Below are 24340 nucleotides of genomic sequence, written 5' to 3' on the forward strand. Positions count from 1 at the left end.
CCATTTGGGTTAGTGAGATCTCTCTTCCTGGCTTGTACATTGATCATCAGGAAGAGTATTCAGAGAGGTATTGTTCTGGTATGGCCAAACCCATAACCATAGTCTAATCATGAAAAAACATCAGATAAAATCTAATAGAGGGGCATCCTACAATATACCCTTCTTGCTATGTCCTCAAATGGACTGTTTTCTGTGTGTGCAGAGAAATCTCTCGTGTCTCTTCCTCTTCTTCTAATGACACCAGTCTTATTGGATTAGGGTCCCACCCTGTGACTTCATTTAATCTTAATTATCTCCCTAAAGGCCCTATCTCCAAATATAGTCACATTGGGGGCTAGGATTTTTTTTTTTTTGGCTGCACTGCGCAGCATGCAGGATTGAACCCATGCCCCCTGCAGCGGAAGCACGGGAGTCTTAACCACTGGACTGCCAGGGAAGTCCTGGGGGCTAGGACCTTAACATATGAATTTGAGGGGGACACAATTCAGTCCATAACATACACCGATATTCATAGCTGCATTAGTCACAATAGCCAAAAGATGGAAACAACCTTAATGTCCATCAACAGATGAATGGAAAATCAAAATGTGGTATATACCTACAATGGAATATTAGCCTTAAAAAGAAAGGAAATTGTGAACCATGCTACAACATAATTGAGCTTTGAGGATATTATGCTAAATGAAATGAAATGAGCCAGATACAGAAGGGCAGACTGTATACAATTCCCCTCATTTAAGGTATCTAGAGTAGTCAAATTCATGGAGACAGAAAGTAGAATAGTGGTTTTCAGAGGCTGGGAGGAAGGAGAAACGTTATTATTTAATGGGTTAAGGGTTTCAGTTTGAGATGATGAAAAAGTTGTGGAGATAGATGGTGGTGATGGTTGTACAACAATATGAATGTGCTTAATGTCACTGAACTGTACACTTAAAATGATTAAAAGTAAGTTTTATGTTATCTTTATTTTATCACAATAAAACAAAAAAGTAATTTTGGCTTCAGTATGCAGCTATGATACTGAGAAAGTGTTATTACTCCCCCCTGCCCATTTTAAATTGAAAAACAAGACAAAATATGAAGTAATGGTTTTCAAACATTGGAAACACAACACCTAGGACAGTAATTCCTCAGAGAAAAGAAATAAATGAGGTGAGCCTTATGACTGCCCTAGTTTATTGCCTAGAGAGTTCCAGGCTACAGCACAGGGAGGAAAAACCCAATCAGAGCCTAGCAGTCTTCCTGAGTTACGTAGCCAGAGTTGAAAATCTGGAGGATATAAGGTGGAGAGAATTCACAGGGCAGAGTGTCAGAGAGAAGAGAGCTGCACGGAGACAAAGTGAGGGCTCTTTCTGAGTCTTCAGTTTGGAACTAACCAGATATGTGAGTGAGGAACCCATCCAAGTAGAGGAAAAGACCCATTGGAAAGAAGCAGACATACAACCTTCAGACTTTACACAGGGCCAGGAATAATTCATGTTCTCAGCAGCCACAGTGGAAAAATTCTGTGCTACACTGATCATCAGGAAGAGTGCCCATGGGAACTCCCTGGAGGTCCAGTGGTTAAGACTTTGCCTTCCAATGCAGGGGGTGTGGGTTCGATCCCTGGTCAGACAGCTAGGATCCCACGTGCCTCGCAGCCAAAATAAACCAAAACATAAAACAGAAGAAATATTGTAACAAATTTAATAAAGGCTTTAAAACTGGTCCACATCAAAAAAAAAAAAAAATCTAAAGGAAGAGTGCTCAGAAACGTATTGTTTTGGTATGGCCAAACCCATAACCCTTGTCTAATCATGAAAAAATATCAGATAAAATCCAATAGAGTGGCATCCTACAATATACCTAATCAATACTCCTGAAAACTTTCAAGATCATCAAAAATAAGGAAAATCTGAGAGACTGTCAGAGCCAAGAGGAGGGTGACGTCTACTGGATGTGACCCTGAAACAGAAAAATGATACTAGGGAAAAACTAAAGAAATCTGAATAAGTGAAAAATTTTAGCTAATAATAACATACCAATATTGGTTCATTAATTGTAATAAATATACCACATTAATGTAAGATGTTTATAGTAGGGGAAACTGGATGTGGGGTAGTGGGTGCGTGGGGTGGGTAATAAGGAAACTCTCTGTACTACCGTATTACTCTTCTACAGCTGCCCTAACAAAATACCACAGGTCTGGTGGCTTAAACCATGGAAATTAATTTTCTCACAGTTCTGGAGGTGAGAAGTCCAAGATCAAGGTGCCTTCAGGGGGGCTGGTTTCTGGTGAGATCTCTCTTCCTGGCTTGTAGACAGCTGCCTTCTCTCTGTGTCCTCACTTAGCCTTTCCTCTGTGCACATGTGTGGAAAGAGATTGATCTCTGGTGTCTCTTGCTCTTCTTATAAGGACACCATGCGGTTGGATTAGAGTCCCACCCATATGACCTCATTTAACCTTAATTACCATCCTAAAGACCCTACCTCCAAATACAGTCACTTAGGGGGTTAGAGCTTCAACATATAAATTTGGGGGGAGGAGGGAGACACAATTCAGCCCACAACAGAGAAGAAAGAGATGGGAGAACCAAAAAAATATTTTTGTAGAAATAATGGCTGAAAAATTTCCAAACTTGATGAAAACTCTAAACCTACACAGGAAGCTCCAAGACGCTCAACAAACCCAAGCACAGGAAACAAGAAGAGAACTACACCAAAACACATCATAATCAAATTGTTCAAAACCAGTGAAAAGAGAAAAATCTTAGAAGCAGTCACACACAAAAAAGATATGTACAGAGTAAACGAAAATAAGAATGACAGTAAACCAGCAAACCCTTGTCAGAAAAAATGCAAGCCAGATGCCGGTGAAGGAACATCTTTAATGTGATGACACAAAAACAAAAAACCCTGTCATCCTAGAATTTTATACCCAGCAAAAGCATCTTTCAAAGTGAAAGGCCAAATAAAGACTTCTTCAGACACAGAAACATTGCAAAGCTTTTCGCCAACAGATCTGCACTACAAGAAATGTTTTAAAAAATCCTTCAGGCACAGGAAAATTATACCAGATGGAAATCTGGATTACACAAAGGAAAGAAGAGCACCAGAAATGGTAACTGAGGGTAGATGAAAGACTTTTTTTCCATTGTTATTTTTAAACATCTCTTTAAAATATAATTGATTGTTGGGACTAAGAGATACAAACTGCTATGCATAAAATAGATAAGCAACAAGGATACATTGTACAGCACAGGGAAATACAGCCATTGTTTTGTAATAACTTTAAATGGAGTATAATCTATAAAAATACTGGATCTTTATGGTCTATACCTGAAACTAATATATATTGTAAATCAACTATACTTCAATAAAATATAATTGATTTTTAAAGTAAAAATAATAATATATTATGGAATTATAGTAATTATAATAAAAGTAAGTTTAGAGCGATGTTATGGGAATAACCTGCAGCTATAAAATAGGGAGAGCTGCAAGAGTTTTAACTAAAACTGCGTAATTCCTCAGAGAGCTTACAAAATAAACCATTTTTGTTTCACTCCTTTAGCATTAGTTTGATCATAAAGCAAGATGATTATGGGACTTCCCTGGTGGTGCAGTGGTTAAGAATCCACCTGCCAATGCAGGGGACATGGGTTCGATCCCTGGTCTGGGAAGATCCCACATGCCACGGAGCAACTAAGCCCTTGCGCCACAACTACTGAGCCTGCGCTCTAGAGACCGTGAGCCACGACTACTGAGCCCACTCACCACAACTACTGAAGCCCGCGTGTCTAGAGCCCGTGCTCCACAACAAGAGAAGCCACCACAACGAGAAGCTCATGCACCACAACAGAGTAGCCCCCACTCGCCGCAACTAGGGAAAACCCGCATGCAGCAATGAAGACCCAATGCAGCCAAATAATAAATAAATGAAAATTAAAAAAAAAAAAGATGATTATGTTTCATCCAATCTTCTTACCACCTGTTGTAACCTTAGTATAGTGATACCTAGGTTCACCATTCCTCTGGGAGTAAGACTCCTTTTTTTTTAATAAAGTCTGGCTGGAGGAATAAGGGGCTCAGAGTCCTGTCTTTACTGATTTCAAACATAATCCTTTAAAATAAACTCAGGCTTAGCTTCTGCTACAATTTGATGGGATGCTCCTTTTGGTGAGGTAGAAGTATCTGCTTAAAAGTTAGAGGCAGACATTTGATGAAGGAGATCATACATGGCATAGCTAACTCTGTGCCCTTTCTCAACCACACAGAGGAAAAAAATTGACACAACAGGCTGGGCTAAAGATGGAAAAGAGGATTTGGGTTAGTAAAATGGTCTGGATATTTCCTTATTCTCACATATGCCCTTATTAGAAGCACCATGTTGGGTCACTGTTTTATAGCCTTATGTCATTTGTCATTTTTCCCAAGAATATGGGTCTTGCTTCCCCACATAGAGAGCAGAATGCTTGATGGTAGGGACCGCACTTTGGCCTCTCTGAAAGTACAGGAACTAGTCCATGGTAGTTGTGGCAAAATTAATAAGGAGGAAAAATGCTTTATATTTATGTAAACACAAGTGAGTTAAAAAGTGATTGTAGGGAATTCTCTGGTGGTCCAGTGGTTAGGACTTGCCGCTTTCACTTCTGGGACCCAGGTTCAATCGATCCCTGGTTGGGGAACTAAGATCCTGCAAGCTGTGAGGCGTGATCAAAAAAAAAAATTGTAGGGATCATGCCTGCAAGTTGGAGAGGGGTTGAGAAGAAGTCAGTTACCGTTTGGTACCTGTTTGGACTTTTTTCAGCTTTGTTCAGGTATAATTGACAAATAAAATGGTAAGATATTTAAAATGTACATTGTGATGATTTGAAATATGTGTGCATTGTGAAAGGACATTGAGTAAAACAGGTAGGTAATAAGATAGTGTATAGTTTGTGGCAAGATAGATATTTATCAAGCTGAGTGGTGTGATCTTACTTCTTTTTTTCTTGTTTGCTCATCTGTATGTTCTACTTTCTTTACAAGGGGCATATTTTTTTTTAAGTAGGAAAAAATTATACAAGTATGTTTTAAATTGAATGAAATTCTGGATTCTCATTAAGAATTTGGACACTCAGGAGACTTTTCAAAATTCTCACTTGTCTTCAGTGGCTCAGAGGTGTTCTTACCTGGGGAGAGGGATGTGGACGCATTTCCTTCAATGGAAGATAAACCGCTCTTCCAACAGCCCAGGCAGGTCTTAAAAGAACAGGGCTCAAGAAACTGACACAGAAGCCTCAGGGATATTGGAAACAACCTAATGGTCCAACATTATGGGATTTAAAAAGTAAATTATGGGACTTCCTTGGTGGCACAGTGGTTAAGAATCCACCTGCCAACGCAGGGGACACGGGTTCGAGCCCTGGTCCAGGAAGATCCCACATGCCGCGGAGCAACTCAGCCTATGCGCCACAACTACTGAGCCTGTGCTCTAGAGCCCACAAGCCACAATTACTGAGCCCGCATGCCACAACTACTGAAGCCCGTGCACCTAGAGCCTGTGCTCTGCAACAAGAGAAGCCACGACAGTGAGAAGCCTGCTCACCGCAACAAAGAGTAGCCCCCGCTCACCACAACTAGAGAAAGCCCGTGTGCAACAACAAAAACCCAATGCAGCCAAAAATAAAGAAATAAATAATTTTTTTAAAAATGTAAATTATGGGGCTTCCCTGGTGGCACAGTGGTTAAGAATCCACCTGCCAATGCAGGGGACATGGGTTCGAGCCCTGGTCCAGGAAGATCCCACATGCCACAGAGCAACTAAGCCTGTGCGCCGCAACTACTGAGCCTGCGCTCTAGAGCCCGCGAGCCACAACTACTGAAGCCCGCACACCTAGAGCCCGCGTTCCACAACAAGAGAAGCACCGCAATGAGAAGCCTGTGCAGCGCAACGAAGAGTAGCCCCCACTCACCGCAACTAGAGAAAGCCCGTGTGCAGCAACGAAGACCCAACGCAGCCAAAAGTAAATAAATAAAAATGTAAAAATAAATAAATAAATAAAAGTAAATTATGGTACCTCCTGGTAACTGGAATATTTGCGGCCATTAAAATCTGTGGTTTATAAGAATATTTAATAACACGGGAAAATGCTCAAATTTTAACATTGTCTAAAAAGTTACATGCAGTGTTATGCTATTTCAAAAGAGAATTATATGTGTAGTTTAATTTCCAAAAGGAAATAGACCCAAATATTAATAAACATTATCCTTGGGTAATAAAAATATGAATAATTTGGGCTTCCTTACCCCTTTTGCTATTTTCAAAAATTCCTACCATGACTTACTTTTATAATTAGAAGACACACAATATTATTATTACAATTATTTTTAAAGAAGTTGGCTTGTAGAACTGGAGAGTGGTTTGTGGCACTGAAGCAGACAGCCTGGGTTTAAATTCCAGTTCGGCCAGTCCAGCAAGCCACTGTCCCTTTCTGTGTCTTAATTTCCTTATCTTAAAACAGACATAATGATAGCACCTACATAATAGGGTGACTGTAAGATTAAATGAGTTAATTCATGATAAATTACTTAACATAATGCCTGGCAGTAAGCACCCCCCAATTAATCTATTATTACTACTATTATTATTGTAGATTGAAAGATTCCAGCGTCTTACCTATTACAAGTTTAGCTATTTCAAATAAAGGCTATTTTCTGAATATAATCACAGACCTCCAAAACCAAGGGGACTGCATACAATATTTATTGCAAAAAACTGTAATGATTTCCTTGAGGATTGGGTATATTTAGCTGTTGAATTAGGCAATGGAGAGCAAACTAGCTAGAGAGCAGCTGTGGCTGCTTTTCCTCTTTCTCTATGGCTTTAATGCTCCAGGTGGGGTCACTGCGTTATACCTGTTTATTCAAAGAGTAGAAGGATAAAGGAGCTCTCTCCGAATTTTTCTTTGGTGGGCTCTAAATTTAGAGCTGTATCTCCACCTCTCAGAGTTTGGTTCAATCCCATGAACCAAATTTGGGTGAAGAGATTCCCTGCCCAAGATTACCCAGCTAATAAGGGGCAGATGTGGAACTTGAACTCATGTCTATCTGGCTCCACGGGTTAGTGTTTAATTTATATAATACCTTCCAACTGCAAGACGAAAAGCTTCAAGAAGGCCACTTCATCCAAGACCCAATAGTGGGACATAGAGAGGATCAATTTGTTTCCCACTTCTCATTCCTAAATGTCATCAACATAAAACAAATCAAGATCTAGCATGGCATTCATACAAAGATCAGCTCCTGACTCTAACATAGAGCATAGGGCAGAAGGGACCTACTTTCTTCATAAAACAGAGAAAGAGCTATAAAAGAGGCCCCATGTGCACCATGAATTGGGCTAGAAATCTGTGTCCCAGTGTCATTATCTCAGGGAAATCAATCTCAGTTGAGGCAACAACTCTAGGTGACTGCTTAGGAAGGGAGGGGCAGCTTGGTGCTCTGAGAGCCTAGAGTTTCCCTGGCTCCTGCAGCACTTACAGTCTGTGCCATCAATCCCTGTCTGTTGTCTGTATCTCTGCCTAACTAGTAGTGATCTCTTTCACATGTCTCGTTCCTGCTTAAAAACTAGAATACCACCACCTCTGTGAAGCCTGCCCCTACTCTCTGGGGGCAGCTAATTATTTCCTCCCTACTGAGCTCATCAGCTCTGGGCCTGTTCCTTCACAGCAGTGCTTCTCCCACTGTGTATTGTTCTCTGTCCTGTCACAACCCCAGTTAACTCTCTGAGGTCAAAGACTACAACTTTTTTTTTAAGGTTGATGGGAGAATAAGTTGAGATGATGTAAGTAAAGTGATAGACAGTGCCTGGTACACAATAGGTATTCAGTAAATGTTCTCCCACTTTGTTGGTTCTCTCACTTGTAGACCCAGTACTCAGAGCAATTCCTTCAAGGCCACGGTTACTAAACACATTTTTCTTGAATAAATGAATGAGTAAATTAACAAGTGCATTCCACCTCCTGCCCCCAGGGCAGGCGTCACATCTTATACTGATCTATATCTCCTGGAATATCTTCTTCCTTTTATGTACATCCTCTGAAACATCTGTAACAATAGTGATCACATGACTGGGCACAGTACATGACGGACTTTCTCTTCTTGCAAAGGGTATTGATAGATTGAACATTTACCTCTAGGACAGCTACAGGAAATATATTTTCTATCATCTGTTTCATCTTGAGTAAGTGAGATTGCCTGGGGTCTTATTGACAAAGCTTTCAATCTTGCTAGTAAAACTCAATTTAACTCACTTGCCAAGGAGAGGGCTGTTTTCCTTTCTTTCTTTCTAAACAGTTAAGAACAAATATAAACTAAAGAAGGATAAGCCCTCCAAAGTGAGAACCCTGATGAAATCCAAGTGTTAACTGTTTTGATCCTAAAATCTCATTTATTTCCATATCCCCATGCCAGCCTCATAGGTACTCAAAAAAGTGTTTCTTTACTAAATAAAATCCCTTTTAAGGAGATAAAGAGAAGGAAAGTGATGAACTCTACAGTGTAATTTTGTGACAGTCTGTGGCTTTAAAGGCAAACAGTACAGAGGAGAGATGAAAAAATAATAATTCACATATCTGGATAGCATTACACAATTGTAAAAGCATTTCCCCCACATGTTATATAGTATTAGTTACATAGCATTAATTGAACCCTTACTGTATAATAGGTGATTTAAATACATTGTGTCTAATCCTGACAACAAATCTTGAAACGTTATGACAGTGCTCATTTTATAGTTGGAAAAAACAAGCTTAGACAGGCTAGATGATTTGCCCAAGGTCACAGACCAATATTGATTACCTTCCCCACCATTAAAATGTGAGGTTCATGAGGGCAGCATCTCTAGCACCTAGAACAGTACCTGGCATATAGCAGATGCTAAATAAATATTTGCTGAAGAATTAATCTTGTTGGCTGACTCCAAAGCCTTAGCTCTTTCTGTAATGTCACCTGCTACTTTGTCAAATGGTCTTTTGAAGCATCCAGAAGTAGTACCCTCTTTACACCCATGAGAAACTGAGGTTCTAGGAGATGCAGTTAATTTGCCTAGAGCTAACAAGGATAGCTGGGCCAGGACTGGAACTCAAGGTTCCAGACTCCTAGCAGTATTTTTTGTTGGCTAGTCTGCACGGAGGCCACGAGGCAGACACAAGCTATAGCCCACTTTCTTTCTCCGAGAAAATCCACGGAGTCTGGCCTGAAGAGAAACAGTTAACAAAGAGTTCAGACGAGGGAGGGATAAATTAGGAGTATGGGATTAACAGATACACGCTAACATATATAAAATAGATAAACAACAAGGATTTACTGTATAGCACAGGGAACTGTATTCAAACTATATTCAACAATCTATAATGGAAAAGAATTGGAAAAAATATATAAAACTGAATCACTTTGCTGTACACCTGAAACTAACACAATCTTGTAAAACACTATACTTCAATTAAAAAAAAAAGTTACATCCAAGACTTTCTGCCTAGAAAGCAAAAGGCAACCTGATGCTGGAAGAAAATTATGTCCCCCAATAGATGAGTGGACATTTAGGGTTACCTTCTTATTACACCAGAATTTGATGTTTTGAGATAGGGCTAGTCATGTGGTGATGTCTAACCAGGCAGCAGCAACCTGACAGAAGCTACTTCATCACACAATTGTTTTTTTCTCCTAATCATATTACTTCAAATGGTCATGGGCCTTTAATTTTTCAAGGAAGAGATATGTATTCAATTAAACATCTTAAGGTTATACAGACATCATATATATATACATTTTTTTTGCCAAAGACTTTTTTCTTCTCTTTTTTCATTTTATTTTTAATACCAAAGAAAATGTCTATGTATATCCTACAGTTATTATAAGTTAGTAGCTATGGCAACTCCTATATCGATTTGTTAAGTACCCAACTTAACACAGTGTCCCTATGCTAGGTATAGTGTAAGACAAGTAAGTAAATATATATGTATATAAGTTAAAAGTTTACAATATTCCATACAGCATTAAAGAGGCCATGTAAAAGTAGATAAACTTATACCAAACCCACAGACAATCAAATAAACCTATTATTATCTGATATAATGGACAATGAAATATTTATAGCTATATAGGTCAAGGGACTAGCCCATCTCAACTGCCATTCCTTTTTTACTTTCAGGCTATCCTTCCTCCTTCTTTTTTATTAAAAAACAACAACAAAAAAACTTCCGAGTATTTTCTCTGTTTTTCTTTTCAAAGCATCAAAATCAGTGGAGACAAACCAGAGCCTATTCTGGTTACATCCACCTCAGAAATCCCCAAACCTAAGTATCTGGCAACAGCTTGCAGAAGAGCCATACAAACTACTCCTGGTGGGGAAAGAAGTCATCGACCTACTAGCAGCTCATGTGCTGACAAAGCCCCAACAAAGGAGATTATACGTGGTCATAAGCCACATGGATATGCCTTTTGCAGCTGACACATCAGTCCCTGGATTCTCACACTGTGTCTGCTGTATGCCCTGGCAAAGCTCACTCTGAGGACACCGTGGAGAACTGGAGCCATGTTTTCCTACAGGAAAGGAACAATAGTTCCTTCCCTCATCTCCACATTTAATAACTCCACATTGTACAGTGAAATCCTTGGCAAGGTAAGAAAGAAATCAAGCCTGGAAGCCAGGGACAGCTGCTGTCACTGGAAGGGATTTGTGACTGTCTCTTGCCCTTCTCTCTCCTCCTCAGTGCACTTTTGCTCCCCCTTAGTTTTTCTATCGTATACATCTTTTATTGTTTTCTAAATATAGACTTGCTAAAACCTCAGTGGAAAGATCGTCTATTGAAACCAGAGTGATAGCAAGTAATGTGTCGGCAAATCGCAAAACAAATAGAGGGTACACTCAGCACTTTTGCTTCTGCTGCACAAAAGAACGCAAATAAGGCTCCTGGAAACATGGGTTGAGTAATCAAGTCTTTTTCCTGGATGTACAACCGCACAGCTTTGGGAGATAACGAATTCAGCTCGTGTAACTGTATACTCATCTAGAAGAGCAAAAGGAAGCACAGAAAGCGAGAAAAGGAGAGCTGGCCAAACTTTTAACTGCTTGCCCTCCTTCTGCACCTGCCATGACTCGCAAGCATAATATCATGTCCCTGCTGGCCACCTGTCCTGAATTCTGAGACCCCAAGACACCCAGTGCCCTTGGAATTAAAGAATTACAAATGGAATTTTTGTACCTGCAAATTAAAAAAAAAAAGATAAGTGAGAGAACTTAGAAAAGATCCTTTGAAATGTTTCTATCACCTTTGTCAGGCTGTTTTCTGCCCCTGGTGAATGCTAACCAGACATATGAGTAAGGGCTCCTGAGGACCATTTGGCTGTTTTACTGAAATTAATTTTGGTTCCTACAGATTAACGATAAAGACATGCATTGGCTGCAGGTGTGCCAAAGCCAGCGTTAGGAGCAAACCCAGCAAATTTTGTGGAGATGGCTAATGACTCCTGCAAAATTAATTTAAATTGAAATAGGATAAGAACATATGGAAAGAATCAATCATTCCCCATTTTGAGCGAATATTATTTTAGTATGCATAGATTTCTGATATAATTTTCTTTCTTTCCCTTAAGGGCTGGGATGTACTCACACACCAAGTCTTCTTGCATAAGAAAAGATTTTCTTTTTTCCCCAGGAAAGAGGAGATATGTGTTTCATAAATCTTTTTCCTTGTCTAATGCCGAAACATACATCTGGGGCTTCACAGATGCTGATAAAAGCCCTTGCAGAAAACACAACTCTGTTCTCGGGGTAATTATGCAATCCTAGTGGCTGGACACTGGCTCTGGCTTCCATTTAGAATAAGATCTGGGCCCACTTATTATGCATGTCCACATTAACTGGACGATTTATAGAATTTAAATGTGAAATGAGGAGAAAGCAGAGAGGCAATGGCAATAGAATGGAAAATATAAAAGAAAAATATTTTTCAAGTGTTTGGAAAGAAATGACTACATTAACAAAAATCCCACAGCCACATGTTCACACGCTTGTACTCCCATTTCACGTGCAAAGCCATCTCCAAAGTTTGGCTCCAGTTTTTCTGGAGGAGAATAAGACAGAAGTAGACACACCCATTTTAAAGGGTGGGTTCCCAGAGCAGGACACCAGTGTAGTCCCTTCTTCTCCATAGACATTCTTCTAATACTATTTATAGTTTATGTACCTAAGTTATTTATACCTTATTCCAGAAAATATTTAAGGTAACGTTATTGATATAAATCCACATCAAACACAAATATTTACTGATATTTATTTAATGATAATTATTCATTCTTTATTCAACAAATACGGATTAAGATTCTGTTCTGCACCAGGTATTGTGTTAGGTACAGGGTAGGGGAGGATACACAGAAGAATGAAGACCAGTTCCTGGCCTTGAGGACCACATAATTCAGGGATGAAACTGCCACATAACCTCCTAAATTTAAATATAGCAAATTCGTTCATGCAAAAATGATCTACTGGTTTTTTTCCCCTCTTTTTACTTTGGATTTATTTTCACATGTATTTATTGGACATCTATTATGTGGCAGGCAGTATGCTAGGAATTGGGGATATAAATTTGGATACAAAAATCGAAAGAAGAATTTCAAAACAACATTCCACAATTCTAGGGACAGCAGATGAGGAGTCAGAAGACATCTATTTGTAATATTGTGCCAGTGGAGGTGGAGAAGAGAATTCAGAAAATTAAAAAAAAAAAATCATTCCTATGTGGCTTTGGAAGAGATTCTAACTTTTGTGGAAAGCAGGGAAATAGGAAGTGGTGACGAACTAATGACTGTCTAATTCAATTTTCCTTAGGCTCATGTTATCACTAATCTCTGTTCCCTGAGCATTCATCAGCTGGGGACAGGGTGGGGATGGGAGGTTGGTGTCAAAGATTAAATCCAGATTCCAGTAGTCGGGTTTCAAACTTTGATTGTACAAAACTCACAAAAGAGATCATCTGGAATTGGGGATGGTAGGGAAAGAAAGGGGACATGAGGTAGCCAGGAAAGGAAGTCCTCAAGAGAAAAGGCAAGCTGGAGGAGAGTAAAATAAAAGACAAAGTCAGATAGTAACAGACCAAAAGAACAGCACTCTTCTTCCAGCCTTGCTGACTAGAATCCTGGTGTAAGCACTTAACAAAGTAATCAGTTTATGTGCTCCATCTGCCTAGCTAATCCCTAGGGGGCTGTGACTACGTTCTGGTCATCCATATCGCTAAACCTCAGCAGGGTGCCTGGCCCAGAGTTGGCCTTCAGTAAGTGCTGGTTAAGTAGATAAGAAAATGAATCAAGTGAAGGAGAGGACAGAAATAAGTTCAACATGCATACGTATTCTGTGCACAGGAGGCTTTAGCTGCATCCTATAAGTTTTGGTAAGTTGTATCTTCATTTTCATCCATCTCAAAGTAGTTTCTGATTTCTTCCTTGACCCACTGATTATGTAGGTGCATACTGTTTAATTTCCACATACGTGTGAGTTTCCCAGATTTTTCCATAGGAAAATGATACTGTAAACTGCCCTAGTCTGGGAGGCCCAAGAAGAACACCATTTGGAGAGGACATGAGTGTACAGATTAGAAAAAGCACGAGATTTCCTGGTAACCTCTGCTCAGGATGAACTTATCGATACAAACCTGCCCTTCAGCTCTCCACCCAGAGAACACAGATGTGTTCAGCAAGTGAATATTCTTCCAAAATATAGATGAAATATATGTCCAATCACACATGATCCCAGACACGGAAAGGCGTGGCACATAGCACAATCAGGATTCCAGGCAGGCCATAGAGCATCATGGTTAGGAGCTTAGGTTCAAATTCCTATTCTGCCATGTTTTTGGCTGTATGATCTTGGGAAAGGTGTTAATTTCTCTAGGTTTCAATTTCCTCCTTTGTAAAATGGGGATAATAATAGTACCTATCCCATAAGGTTATTGTAGTAATAATAATAATCACATAAAACACAGCACCATAGGAAGCTTTCAATAAATGTTAGCAGGTATTATTGTTAGCACTTAGGGGCCCGGAGTCTGAAGCTTTCAATATCAAATATGCTGCTGTATGTGTGCCCCCCTGAATAAAGGAACTGGAGCCATCCTTCCTGAGTTTGAATCCCTGCTCTCCCACATAATAGCTATTTGACCTTTATCAGATTACTTAACCTTTCTGTGCCTCAGTGTCCTAATTTCTAAAAGCGGGGTCAAAAAGACCTGCACAAGGTTATTCTGAGTAGATGAATTAATATAGGCAAAGCTCTTACAGTAGTGCCCTTCCCATGCTAAGTAGCCAGTCCCTGCAATGATGACACTTAAATTTTTATTAAGGCAACAGACAAAAACCAATAAAGAGACAATTAAAAGTTACAAATTGTGGTAAGTGCTATGAAGGCAGTAAAATAAGGCTGAAATAGAGAATGGGGAGGGACACCTAATTAAGCTATCAAATGGTCAGGGAAGCCCTTCCTGAGGAGTAAACATTTGAGCTGACAGTTAAAGGAGGAAAGGACTGAGGAACATTCCAATCTCAACCTTGCCAAGAACTGAAGGAAAAGCCTCTTAGGCATAGGGAACAGAAGAAGCAAAGGCCAGAAGTGTATTTCAAATTGAATTCCTAACAATATCGGCAATCGTCACATTCCTTAACATATCATGTCTATGTATCTTGTTTATATCAGAAGCATGCTGTAAAATGATGTAACATGATGAGACATGAGGACATGTGCCAAATTCACATGCCTGATCCTTGCTGGGCACTTCCTTGAGCTATGCACATGTGTTACTTCCTTGAGCTATGCACGTAGATCTGAATTTTTATAAGAGATTAATGCAGACCTAAGCCTTCCTAATTCATGATCATTTAAGACATTCAAATAAAAGTACAGTAGAGGCAGGAGGATTCTTATTTTTAGGCTTGCACAAAAACAAATTCACCTGGCAGCACAAGTTGATGATGACTTGTTTCCAGTGTGGTCACAATTTTGATATGGAACACGTGTGTGTGTGTGCGCGCATGTTGTGTTTTAGCAGAGTCTTTTAAATAGTTAGGAAATATATATATTTAAAACAAAGGAAGAAATGTCTATGGAACCCCTAATTTCACTAAACTCAGTGTCACAGACAGTTTGAAAAGTACTGTTGCAAAAATATCCCAGGTGGGAAAAAATTAATTTATCACTGTCCTCCATTCTCTCCCCATTGGCTACTTTTATTTCATTCATTCATTTAACATATTTATTGAGCTCTGTGCTAGTTATACTTCAACTTCTGCCCCCTCCTGCTCTAATCTATTTATTCTCCACTTTACTCTGCACTGCTTAGGGCCCTGGGAGGCACATCAATCAGGGTCCCTTGCCCTTAGGCTTTTGGTTCCCTACAGCTGGTGGGAGCAGAGCAGAGATCAAAGGTGAGTTCTCTCCCTGCTTGGTTCCTGGTTCTGGCAGTGACTGGGTCCCTCTGTAACTAGAACTGCTGCTAGGTGATCCTCTATGGCACCTCCAGTGCTCATCAACTCTAGTAACATCATTTCCTCCCCTTCTTTTTTAGACTGTTAACTGCTCCCCTCTGTTGCTAGTGTCTTGGTGCTTCGGCCTCCTTTGTGGATTTCTTTAACCACACTTCTGTGAATTGTCCCTTCATTAACATCTCTTCAAAATCTAAACTGAGTATATCTTCTTTTTCCTGCTAAGACTCTGACTTGAACAAGCTTCTGCTATGTTCTAGACCAGTCCTGTCCAATTGAAATATAATTTTAAGCTTTTTACTAGTAAAAAGAAACAGATACAATTAATTTTAATAATATATTTTAACTCATATTCAAAACATTATCATTTTAATGTGTAATCAATATAAAAACTTAGGAGATATTTTACATTCTCTTATTCATATGTCAAAACCCGATGTGTATTTTACATGTCTCAATTTGAACTAGCCACATTTCAAATGCCCAATAGCCACATGTGGCTGGTGGCTACCTTACAGGATAGTGCAGTTCTAGATACTGTGTTGGGGCTGGAGATACAGAGAGGAAAGATCTTATCCCTCCCATCATGGAGTGGATGCTCCAGTAAAAAATATGGACAAGCAGACCATTACAAAATAATGTAGTAAATGCATAGTCAGTGCTATGCATAAGATGCTATGGAAGCAGAGCTCTCTCTACCTGTGGGGTTTAGGGAGAGAAGATAATAGGGAACACCTGAGTGGGTCCTGAACACTGATTAGGATTCCGCCAAGGAAAGGAGAGTGGAGAGAGCAATGCAAGCGGATAGAGAGTCCTCACCTTTCCATCTGCCCTAGCTACGTCAGGCCTTTTGGACTACATCTGAAATGGACATCCTGACCACTTAGAGTACAGTTGAATCTTCCTAGTTATTCTGGTACAAATTTGGATCGATCTCTGTAGTCTTAGGCTTTGGGATGAAAAGTTTTCAAAGGAAACTCAACTAGGCAATAATGGGGAGGGTGCTGGTGAGATATGTGTGTGAGGAGAATGCCTATAAACAGACACATTGAGAGAACCTGGATCCATTTTCCAAGGTAACGAAAATCTGGCCACTGATTGGCTTAGTTGGTTCAGGTTCCTGGGCACAGAGCCCAGTTTTATTTTCCTTATCTCATCTGTTGCCCTTGCTATTCTATAAGTGTTGTCACTGGACAGATATTAAAACTCACTGTTCCTATCTTTTGGAGATGCTTCTTTGTTGTTGTTTGTTGTTCATTTATTCCCCTTATATGAGCCTCATTTCTTCAGTGGTTCTGAGGACTTAAGGCTCAACATCAACATCCCCAAAGTCTGTGTCTCATATGAAAACCCTACTGCCTTTAGCCAAATATATCTGTCTTTTCCCATTTCAAATGCAGACTCCCTTTAGGGCAGCTCAAAAAGTTCCTACTTCCTATGTGAGAGGCACTGCTGGTTCTCTGCCCTTTGAAGAGAGGATATAACTTAAGTGACAATAAGGAATGGTCACATCTTTTCTGCCTCAATTCACCTTCGCAGCATACTTCATCAGATGTTTCTGGAAGACTCACCTGACTCTCCTGAATCCCCCAACTTGTTTTCTAGCATAAAAGTACTTCACACAGGGCTTCCCTGGTGGTGCAGTGGTTGAGAATCTGCCTGCTAACGCAGGGGACACGGGTTTGTGCCCTGGTCTGGGAGGATCCCACATGCCGCGGAGCAGCGAGGCCCATGAGCCCTGGCCGCTGAGCCTGCGCGTCTGGAGCCTGTGTTCCGCAACAAGAGAGGCCGCGATAGTGAGAGGCCCACGCACAGCGATGACGAGTGGCCCCCGCTTGCCACAACTAGAGAAAGCCCTCGCATAGAAACGAAGACCCAACACAGCAAAAATAAATTAATTAATTAATAAACTCCTACCCCCAACATCTTCTTTAAAAAAAAAAAAGTACTTCACACATATAACAATAACAAAATAGAGCTGGTCACCTTTCAAGCCTAGGGCCTTGTGCGAGGTTCCTCTGATCCTGTTTAGAAGGTCATAAAGTACGCTGCAGATCTCTTTCGGTAATTTCACAGTGCTTAATGGCTGGTGAGGATTTTTAAGGATACCCAAACAGTAATGAGAGAGGAAAGGAGGATAACTATTCTTAGATACTAAAAAAGAAGTATGTGCTTAACTCAGACAAACATTCTGGAGCCTTTCTGTATGAGCAGAGCTCTGATTTCCAAGAGGTTGGAGAGCTATGGCTGTTTACATCCTTTGTCTGCAGCCGTCAGATGGTATATACACTGCAGCCTTATTTTCCTTGTCTCCTTCTTAAGTCAACCATAAATCATTTTCGATGCCGAGCTTTCCACAAAAATTCCCTGTGGTTTCTTTCGGTCTCACACTCCAACTATCACGTTGCGATTTCCACTGGCAATAATGTCAGCATCTGTTCTTCATATCAGCACTATTTGCAAATACTTTGAGACCAAGTCCTGATTACTACTCAAAAGTTCAACTTCTGTTTTCTCAGAGCCAAAACACATACTGTATTATCCAGTTTAAATAGTTTCCAATCCTCATCTGGGCAGCGGGCTTTTTCAGTTCCTCCCACTACTCATATTACTATTTTTAAATTTCTCTTTATCCTTTTCTTTCAATTCATTCACTGTATAGACGATTAACTTGGGTCTTGAACATGGCTAACTTTGCTCTTCTGAGCTCCCTATATCCCTTCTGAATTCCCCCCCTAAGGATTTCTTCCATCCATGCTGATGTGGACTCTGAGTTCTCTTACTCCCAAAGGCAATTTATTTATCGATGCCACCTTTTTGTTTTTCCTGAGTGGTCTAAGTCAGATCTCAGTGTGCCAGAAATCAGGCAACGATTGCACACAAAGAGTCAATTACTCTTAAAGAGAAATTTCCATGGCTTACATCTGGCTATCTTTCATCTCTCTGGCTTAAAACCTCCACAGTTTTGTTTATTTGCAATGTGCATGTATTTACATGGTTTGTTTTTGGTTTTGGTTTTATAAGTGAGTGTATGTATGTGGTTTGGTTTTGCTTCTGGTTTTGTTTATTTGTTATTTTTCTAAATGACTTGGTTGAACAGTTCTTCAAGTGAGCTGGGCGTGCCATTCTAGGCACTGTCTGCAATAAACATTTTTATGAGCTACCCCTTTTGCATAGACACTGTGTTTCTGGATTTGTGAGAAAGTATGGACTCATATGCTTGTGTGTGTGTACACATACACATGCAAAATACAGAAATTAAAACAAGAAATGGGAAGCTACCTTACCAAACCCAGTAGACTGAAGGACTTACATCTATATTATATAAAAAGGTCTTCTATAAGTTAATCAAAGATAGGTATGTATTTATATAAGAACTAGAAAAAATCATATAAATTATAAAGAAAATCACTAATATATTATTAGGTAACTAATACCAGTGCTACTACTAGCTCTAATTCTAACTTTTTTTTGAAGGCCCTCCATGTGTCAGGTACTCTTCTATATGCTTTACATTTAGAAATCCATTTAATCCAACAATAACTCTATAGATAGGCACTATTATTAGTCTGTTTACAAATGAGAAAACAGAGAGTCACAGAGAGGTTAGGTGACTCATCCACGGTTGCACAGCCAGATAAATGGAAAAAGGGACAATGAGAAAATTCACAGAAGATAAAATGCAATCACAAATGGAAAAATGTTCAAGATTGCCAGTAATCAAAGAAATGTACATTGACAGTAAGTATCCTTTCATACTACACCTTTGATGAGGCTGTGGTTAAACTGTCACTCTCAGATATAGTGAAAACAATGTAAATCATTGTAAGTTTTTAGGAAATCCGTTTGTCAGTACTTATAAACAACTGTAAAGAGACTCTCTTGAACTCAGTAATCACATCCCTAGAATTTATTCTTTGAAAGTTATTCAAAAGAAGACTCATATGAATAAAGTTTGCTGCAGCATTTTTATATTATCAAATATTAAAAGCAATCTAAATTTATAAATACAGAAATACTTAAGTAAGCTATGGTACATCAATGAAATGGAATATTATGTAGCCATTTAAACTATAATTATGAGTGATAATGATAATATAAAAACGTTAGATAATGTTAAGTAAGGTAAGTCAAATATAAAATTTGACCTATTTGTAATTATATAAAATTATGTATACATATGCTCAAGAACCAGAATGGAGCATAAAATGAAAACACTTGCAAATGTTAGGATGGCAAAAATTTTTTTTCCTATTTTTAATTGCCTTTATTTCTGTTATTTCCCATATGATGGCAAAACCAGGAGTTGGGACAGAATAGAAGATGCTGTCTTTGCCTTTTGATAATATATAATTTAGCTGAGAATTTATAGAATCATTGACTTTTAGAGCTGAAAGGGACCTTATCGGACTCTTTGTTCAATTCCCTGATTTTACAAATAAATACTCTGAGGCAGAAAAAGATTGACTTGCTCAATTGCTCATATTTAATTAGGAGCTAGAAATTACAAACCCAAAATGACTCACAATCATTTAGGGTACATTTGTTGCAGAGAAATTAAGTTATTAGGACCCTATCTTGAAATATATTATATCCATAAAAATGACTATTTTACTAATTCTACTTTCTTATCTGCATTATCAACTGCCTCCTTTCGCACCTGAAATAAGCTTTATGCCAAAGCAAGAGCACTAATTCTTGACTGTATGGTACACATCATGCATATTTTTGGCATTTCAAAGAATGTCAAAATATTTATCAAGAAGATGAGTATTTCAATAACAATACGGAAGCTGCTAGTCATTTTCCTCTGATGGTAACAGCAGGAATTCAATTAAGATTTGATAAAACAAATTGAATTTCACTTTAAAGTATTTTAAAAAATGTTTTCTAACACTGACTAAAAATCTATTTAAACCTCTTAAAAACTAATTTTTGGGATAGGGGCTTCCCTGGTGGCACAGTGGTTAAGAATCCACCTGCCAATGCAGGGGACACAGGTTCAAGCCCTGGTCTTGGAAGATCCCACATGCCGCAGAGCAACTAAGCCCACGCGCCCCAAGTACTGAGGCTGTGCTCTAGAGCCCACGAGCCACAACTACTGAGCCCGCGTGCCACAACTACTGAAACCCGCGCGCCTAGAGCCTGTGCTCCACAACGAAGAGAAGCCACCACAATGGGAAACCCGCGCACCGCAACGAAGAGTAGCCCCTGCTCGCCGCAACTAGAGAAAGCCCACATGCAGCAATGAACACCCAACGTAGCCAGAAAAAAAAAAAAAAAACCCACTAATTTCTGGGATAAAAATGAAGAATATAGGTGAATATATAAATGTTTACACAGGCCTTGTAAAGAGGCTCCCATCTACTCACGCATGATCACAAAAGAAAAAACATGTCTTCAGGAAAAGTAAGACCCACTTGGCAGGTGAAGTTCTCTACTCGTAAACCCATTTAGATTATGATCAATTCTGGCTGGGCTCCTCTGAAAGGACAAATGAAAAAGAAAAAACACGGGAAGAGGCTAAAGAAATTTTGGAAGTTGCAGATTGGTGTGGTGATACTAAAGTTGTTCTAGTGCATGTGTGTTGGGGCCGTTACGTCATGCCCCCATGGCTGATTTGCAAGAAGTGTGTATAAGGACAACTTGAGGTCCTCACTGCTGGGATTCTAGCATGCCTGGGCAGAGTGCACTAGTACAGTGAGTTTCCTGGGGCATCAACCAAATAGCACCAGCAGCCAAAGTGATAGTTTTTGTTTTTGTTTTGCGGTACGCGGGCCTCTCACTGTTGTGGCCTCTCCCGTTGTGGAGCACAGGCTCCGGACGCGCAGGCTCAGCGGCCATGGCTCACGGGCCCAGCCGCTCTGCGGCATGTGGGATCTTCCCGGACCGGGGCAGAAACCCGCGTCCCCTGCATCGGCAGGCGAACTCTCAACCACTGCGCCACCAGGGAAGCCCAGCCAAAGTGATAGTAACAGCTGCTCCCACCAGTACCCTGTACCTGAGCCCTCGGCAGCAGCAGGAAGCAGCACCAGCTTTGGGCGCTGGGACAGGAGCATGGGCTGGGTGGAAAGCCCTGGACGCCATTTGATAGAAGAGAGCTGTTGAGACACTCTAAGTACTGAGGAAAAAGATAATAAGACACAGATAAGGAATAAGAGAGGAAGACTTTTAAGTAGAAATTGCTTATACATACAATCGATAGGTTTTTTTTGTTTTCTGATATGTATTTTATTAATCTCTCGTTCTCTCTCTCTCCTCCTCCGTGCCTCTCTCTCCCCTCACTATATTTCTTTTTTTGTCCCAGGAAGTTAAGAGATTTGATATACTAAGAAGACCTTTCCTGAGTATATAATCTGTAGTTTCAAGTTAATATTCATATATGTAGGTTCAAAACCTATTCAGATTTAACTATCTGACTCTACTTTTTTACAACTCCAAATCAGTTCAAAATCCATGGAATTCTATGTGATAGTTTCCTTTAAGTCATACCCTCAATGGTCCTCCACCCTGGCTAAGTATCAAAGTCTCTGAGAGAATCACAAACAAACACCAATTCCCAGGGCCCCCGTGGACGGATAAAATCAGAATCAGGTGGTGGGACCTGAAGCATCAAAACGTGTTAAGAGCTTCCAGGTGCTTCTAATGAACAGCCAAGGTCGTGAGATCCATTGCTCCAACAGGAGTTAGAAGCTTTCTAGAACAATTCTAGTTTCAATATGCATATGAATTACCGGGGGATCTTGTTAAAATGCAGATCCTGATTTAAAATGTCTGGGATGGGGACTGAGCTGAATTCCTAACAACCTCCCTGGTGATGCTGATGCTGCAAACCACCTTTGAGTACAGAAAGGATCTAGGATAATTAGGTCCAGAATAGAGTGGGCAGAGATAAGCAACTAACAAAATAATAAACTTTTTAAATAAAAAAGAGCAAAACAGAAAGTGTGTATAGCCTCATTTTATATGACCGAAACTTTTAACTTGGTCACAGATTCTAAAGAATCTAGATAGTCTCTAAAGTCAAGGAAATATTGAAATTGGTAGCACGGACCTTTCTATATTGCCTCCTACTTCCCAGGTTTGCCATGTGTGTCATATTTGTGACACCCCTTAAGACCAAGCCTTAGGGACCACAGCTGGAAGGGATATTTGGATTGAAATAGCAGGGAAGCCAAGGTAATAGGTAAGAAGATGAGCATGAACTCTGAAGGGAGATGTAAGAATCAGAAAAAGGGAAATGAACTTTTTTGTCCAAAGGCAGGAGGCAGAGAGCTGGAGTAAATGCAGTGCCTAGAATTCCAACTAAGACCCTCAACAAATGCTGGGGTGGTTTTTTTCTGTTGCGCCAGCACACTGTGTGGGGAGAGTCAAATGTAACACATTTGCTTTAGGTCCTCTCCATTTACCCATCACTCCCAAGCACAAGGGTTAGTGGAAGGTCTGAAAATTTTCCAGGTCTGCTTGGTAAAGGGTTTGATGGTACATTCTTAGTGGTGGGTGTTATGAGAAGGTACTATGGTGGTGGGAGCCCAGGATCTCTTGTACTTAAGCCCTCTCTCCTGGGAGTGGGCAATGAGAGTGTATGCAAAATGCCAGGCTGAGGCCAAGTGGGCTGGGCATAGTGAAGACTGGTGGAAGGCAGGGTGGTGTGTATGGAAAGTGGACGGGAAGGGCAGAGAGCTAGAGACAGAAGGCAGCAAGTTCATGATTTGGGAAGGCCAGGCTGAACACCAGGGCTAGTTTTTGTTTTTTAACTGTGGTAAAAATACACATAACACAAAACTTACCATCTTAACCTTTTTTAGTGTACAGCTCAGTAGCACTAAATACATTCACACTGTGTTACCATCACCACCATCCATCCACACAACTCTTTTCATCTTGTAAAACTAAAACCCTGGCAACCCCAGTCTACTTTCTGTCTCTATGAATCTGAATACGTTGTCATACTCCAAGAAATCATTGCTAAATTCAATGTCATGAAGCTTTTCTGTCTCTATGAATTACATGTACCTGTAAGTGGAATCATACCTTGTCCTTTTGTGACTAGCTTATTTCGACTACCATAATGTCCTCAAGGTTCATCTATGTTGTTATAGCATGTGTCAGAATTTCCTTCCTTTTAAAGACTGAATAATATCACTTTGTATGTATACACCATGTTTTGCTTACCCATTCGTGTGCTGATGAACACCTGGGTTGCTTCTACCTTTTGGTTATTATGAATGCTGCTATAAACGTATATGTACAAATAATTCTTTGGGTCCCCACTTTTTAACTCTTTTGGATATATATATAGAAGTGGGATTGTTGGGTTACATGGTAATTCTACTTTTAATTTTTTGAGGAACCACCATAGTGTTTCCCATAGGCACTGCACCATTTTACATTCCTACCAACAGGGCACAAGGGTTCCAATTTCTCCACATTCTTGCCAACAGTTATTTTCTGTTTTTTGATAGTGCCATCCTAATAGGCGTGAGGTGCTTTGCAACTGTGGTTTCAATTAGTGATGTTGAACATCTTTTCATGTGCTTACTGGCCATTTGTAATATCTTCTTTAGATTGCGGTACGCGTGCCTCTCACTGCTGTGGCCTCTCCCGTTGCGGAGCACAGGCTCTGGACGCGCAGGCCCAGCGGCCATGGCTCACGGGTCCAGCCACTCCACGGCATGTGAGATCTTCCCGGACCGGGGCACGAACCCGTGTCCCCTGCATCGGTAGGCGGACTCTCAACCACTGCACCACCAGGGAATACCCTTGGCTCATTTTTTTTTTTTTTTTAACATCTTTATTGGAGTATAATTGCTTTACAATGGTATGTTAGTTTCAGCTTCACAAC

General features: G+C 40.0%; 1 protein-coding gene across 7 annotated transcripts in view; it reads right to left on the reverse strand.

Moving 5' to 3' along the window:
* The window catches only part of METTL8 (methyltransferase 8, methylcytidine), a 139601-nt gene that overhangs the window by 18531 nt on the left and 96730 nt on the right, over window positions 1–24340 (reverse strand). For 3 of the 7 annotated variants that reach the window (XR_007478401.1, XM_033423567.2, XM_033423568.2), the window contains exon 12: window positions 21497–21616. The exons of 3 other annotated variants lie outside the window; for them this stretch is intronic. Coding sequence is in view for 2 of the 4 variants with exons in the window: in XM_033423567.2 (XP_033279458.1) it covers window positions 21497–21616 (120 nt within the window). In the remaining 2 variants the exon portion in view is untranslated. Of the gene's footprint in view, window positions 1–17481; window positions 17582–21496; window positions 21617–24340 lie in introns of those variants that run through there. One more of the 7 variants, XM_049712274.1, reaches the window with a different exon arrangement.

This window comes from Orcinus orca, chromosome 7, assembly GCF_937001465.1.
Source record: "Orcinus orca chromosome 7, mOrcOrc1.1, whole genome shotgun sequence".
Classification (NCBI taxonomy): domain Eukaryota; kingdom Metazoa; phylum Chordata; class Mammalia; order Artiodactyla; family Delphinidae; genus Orcinus; species Orcinus orca.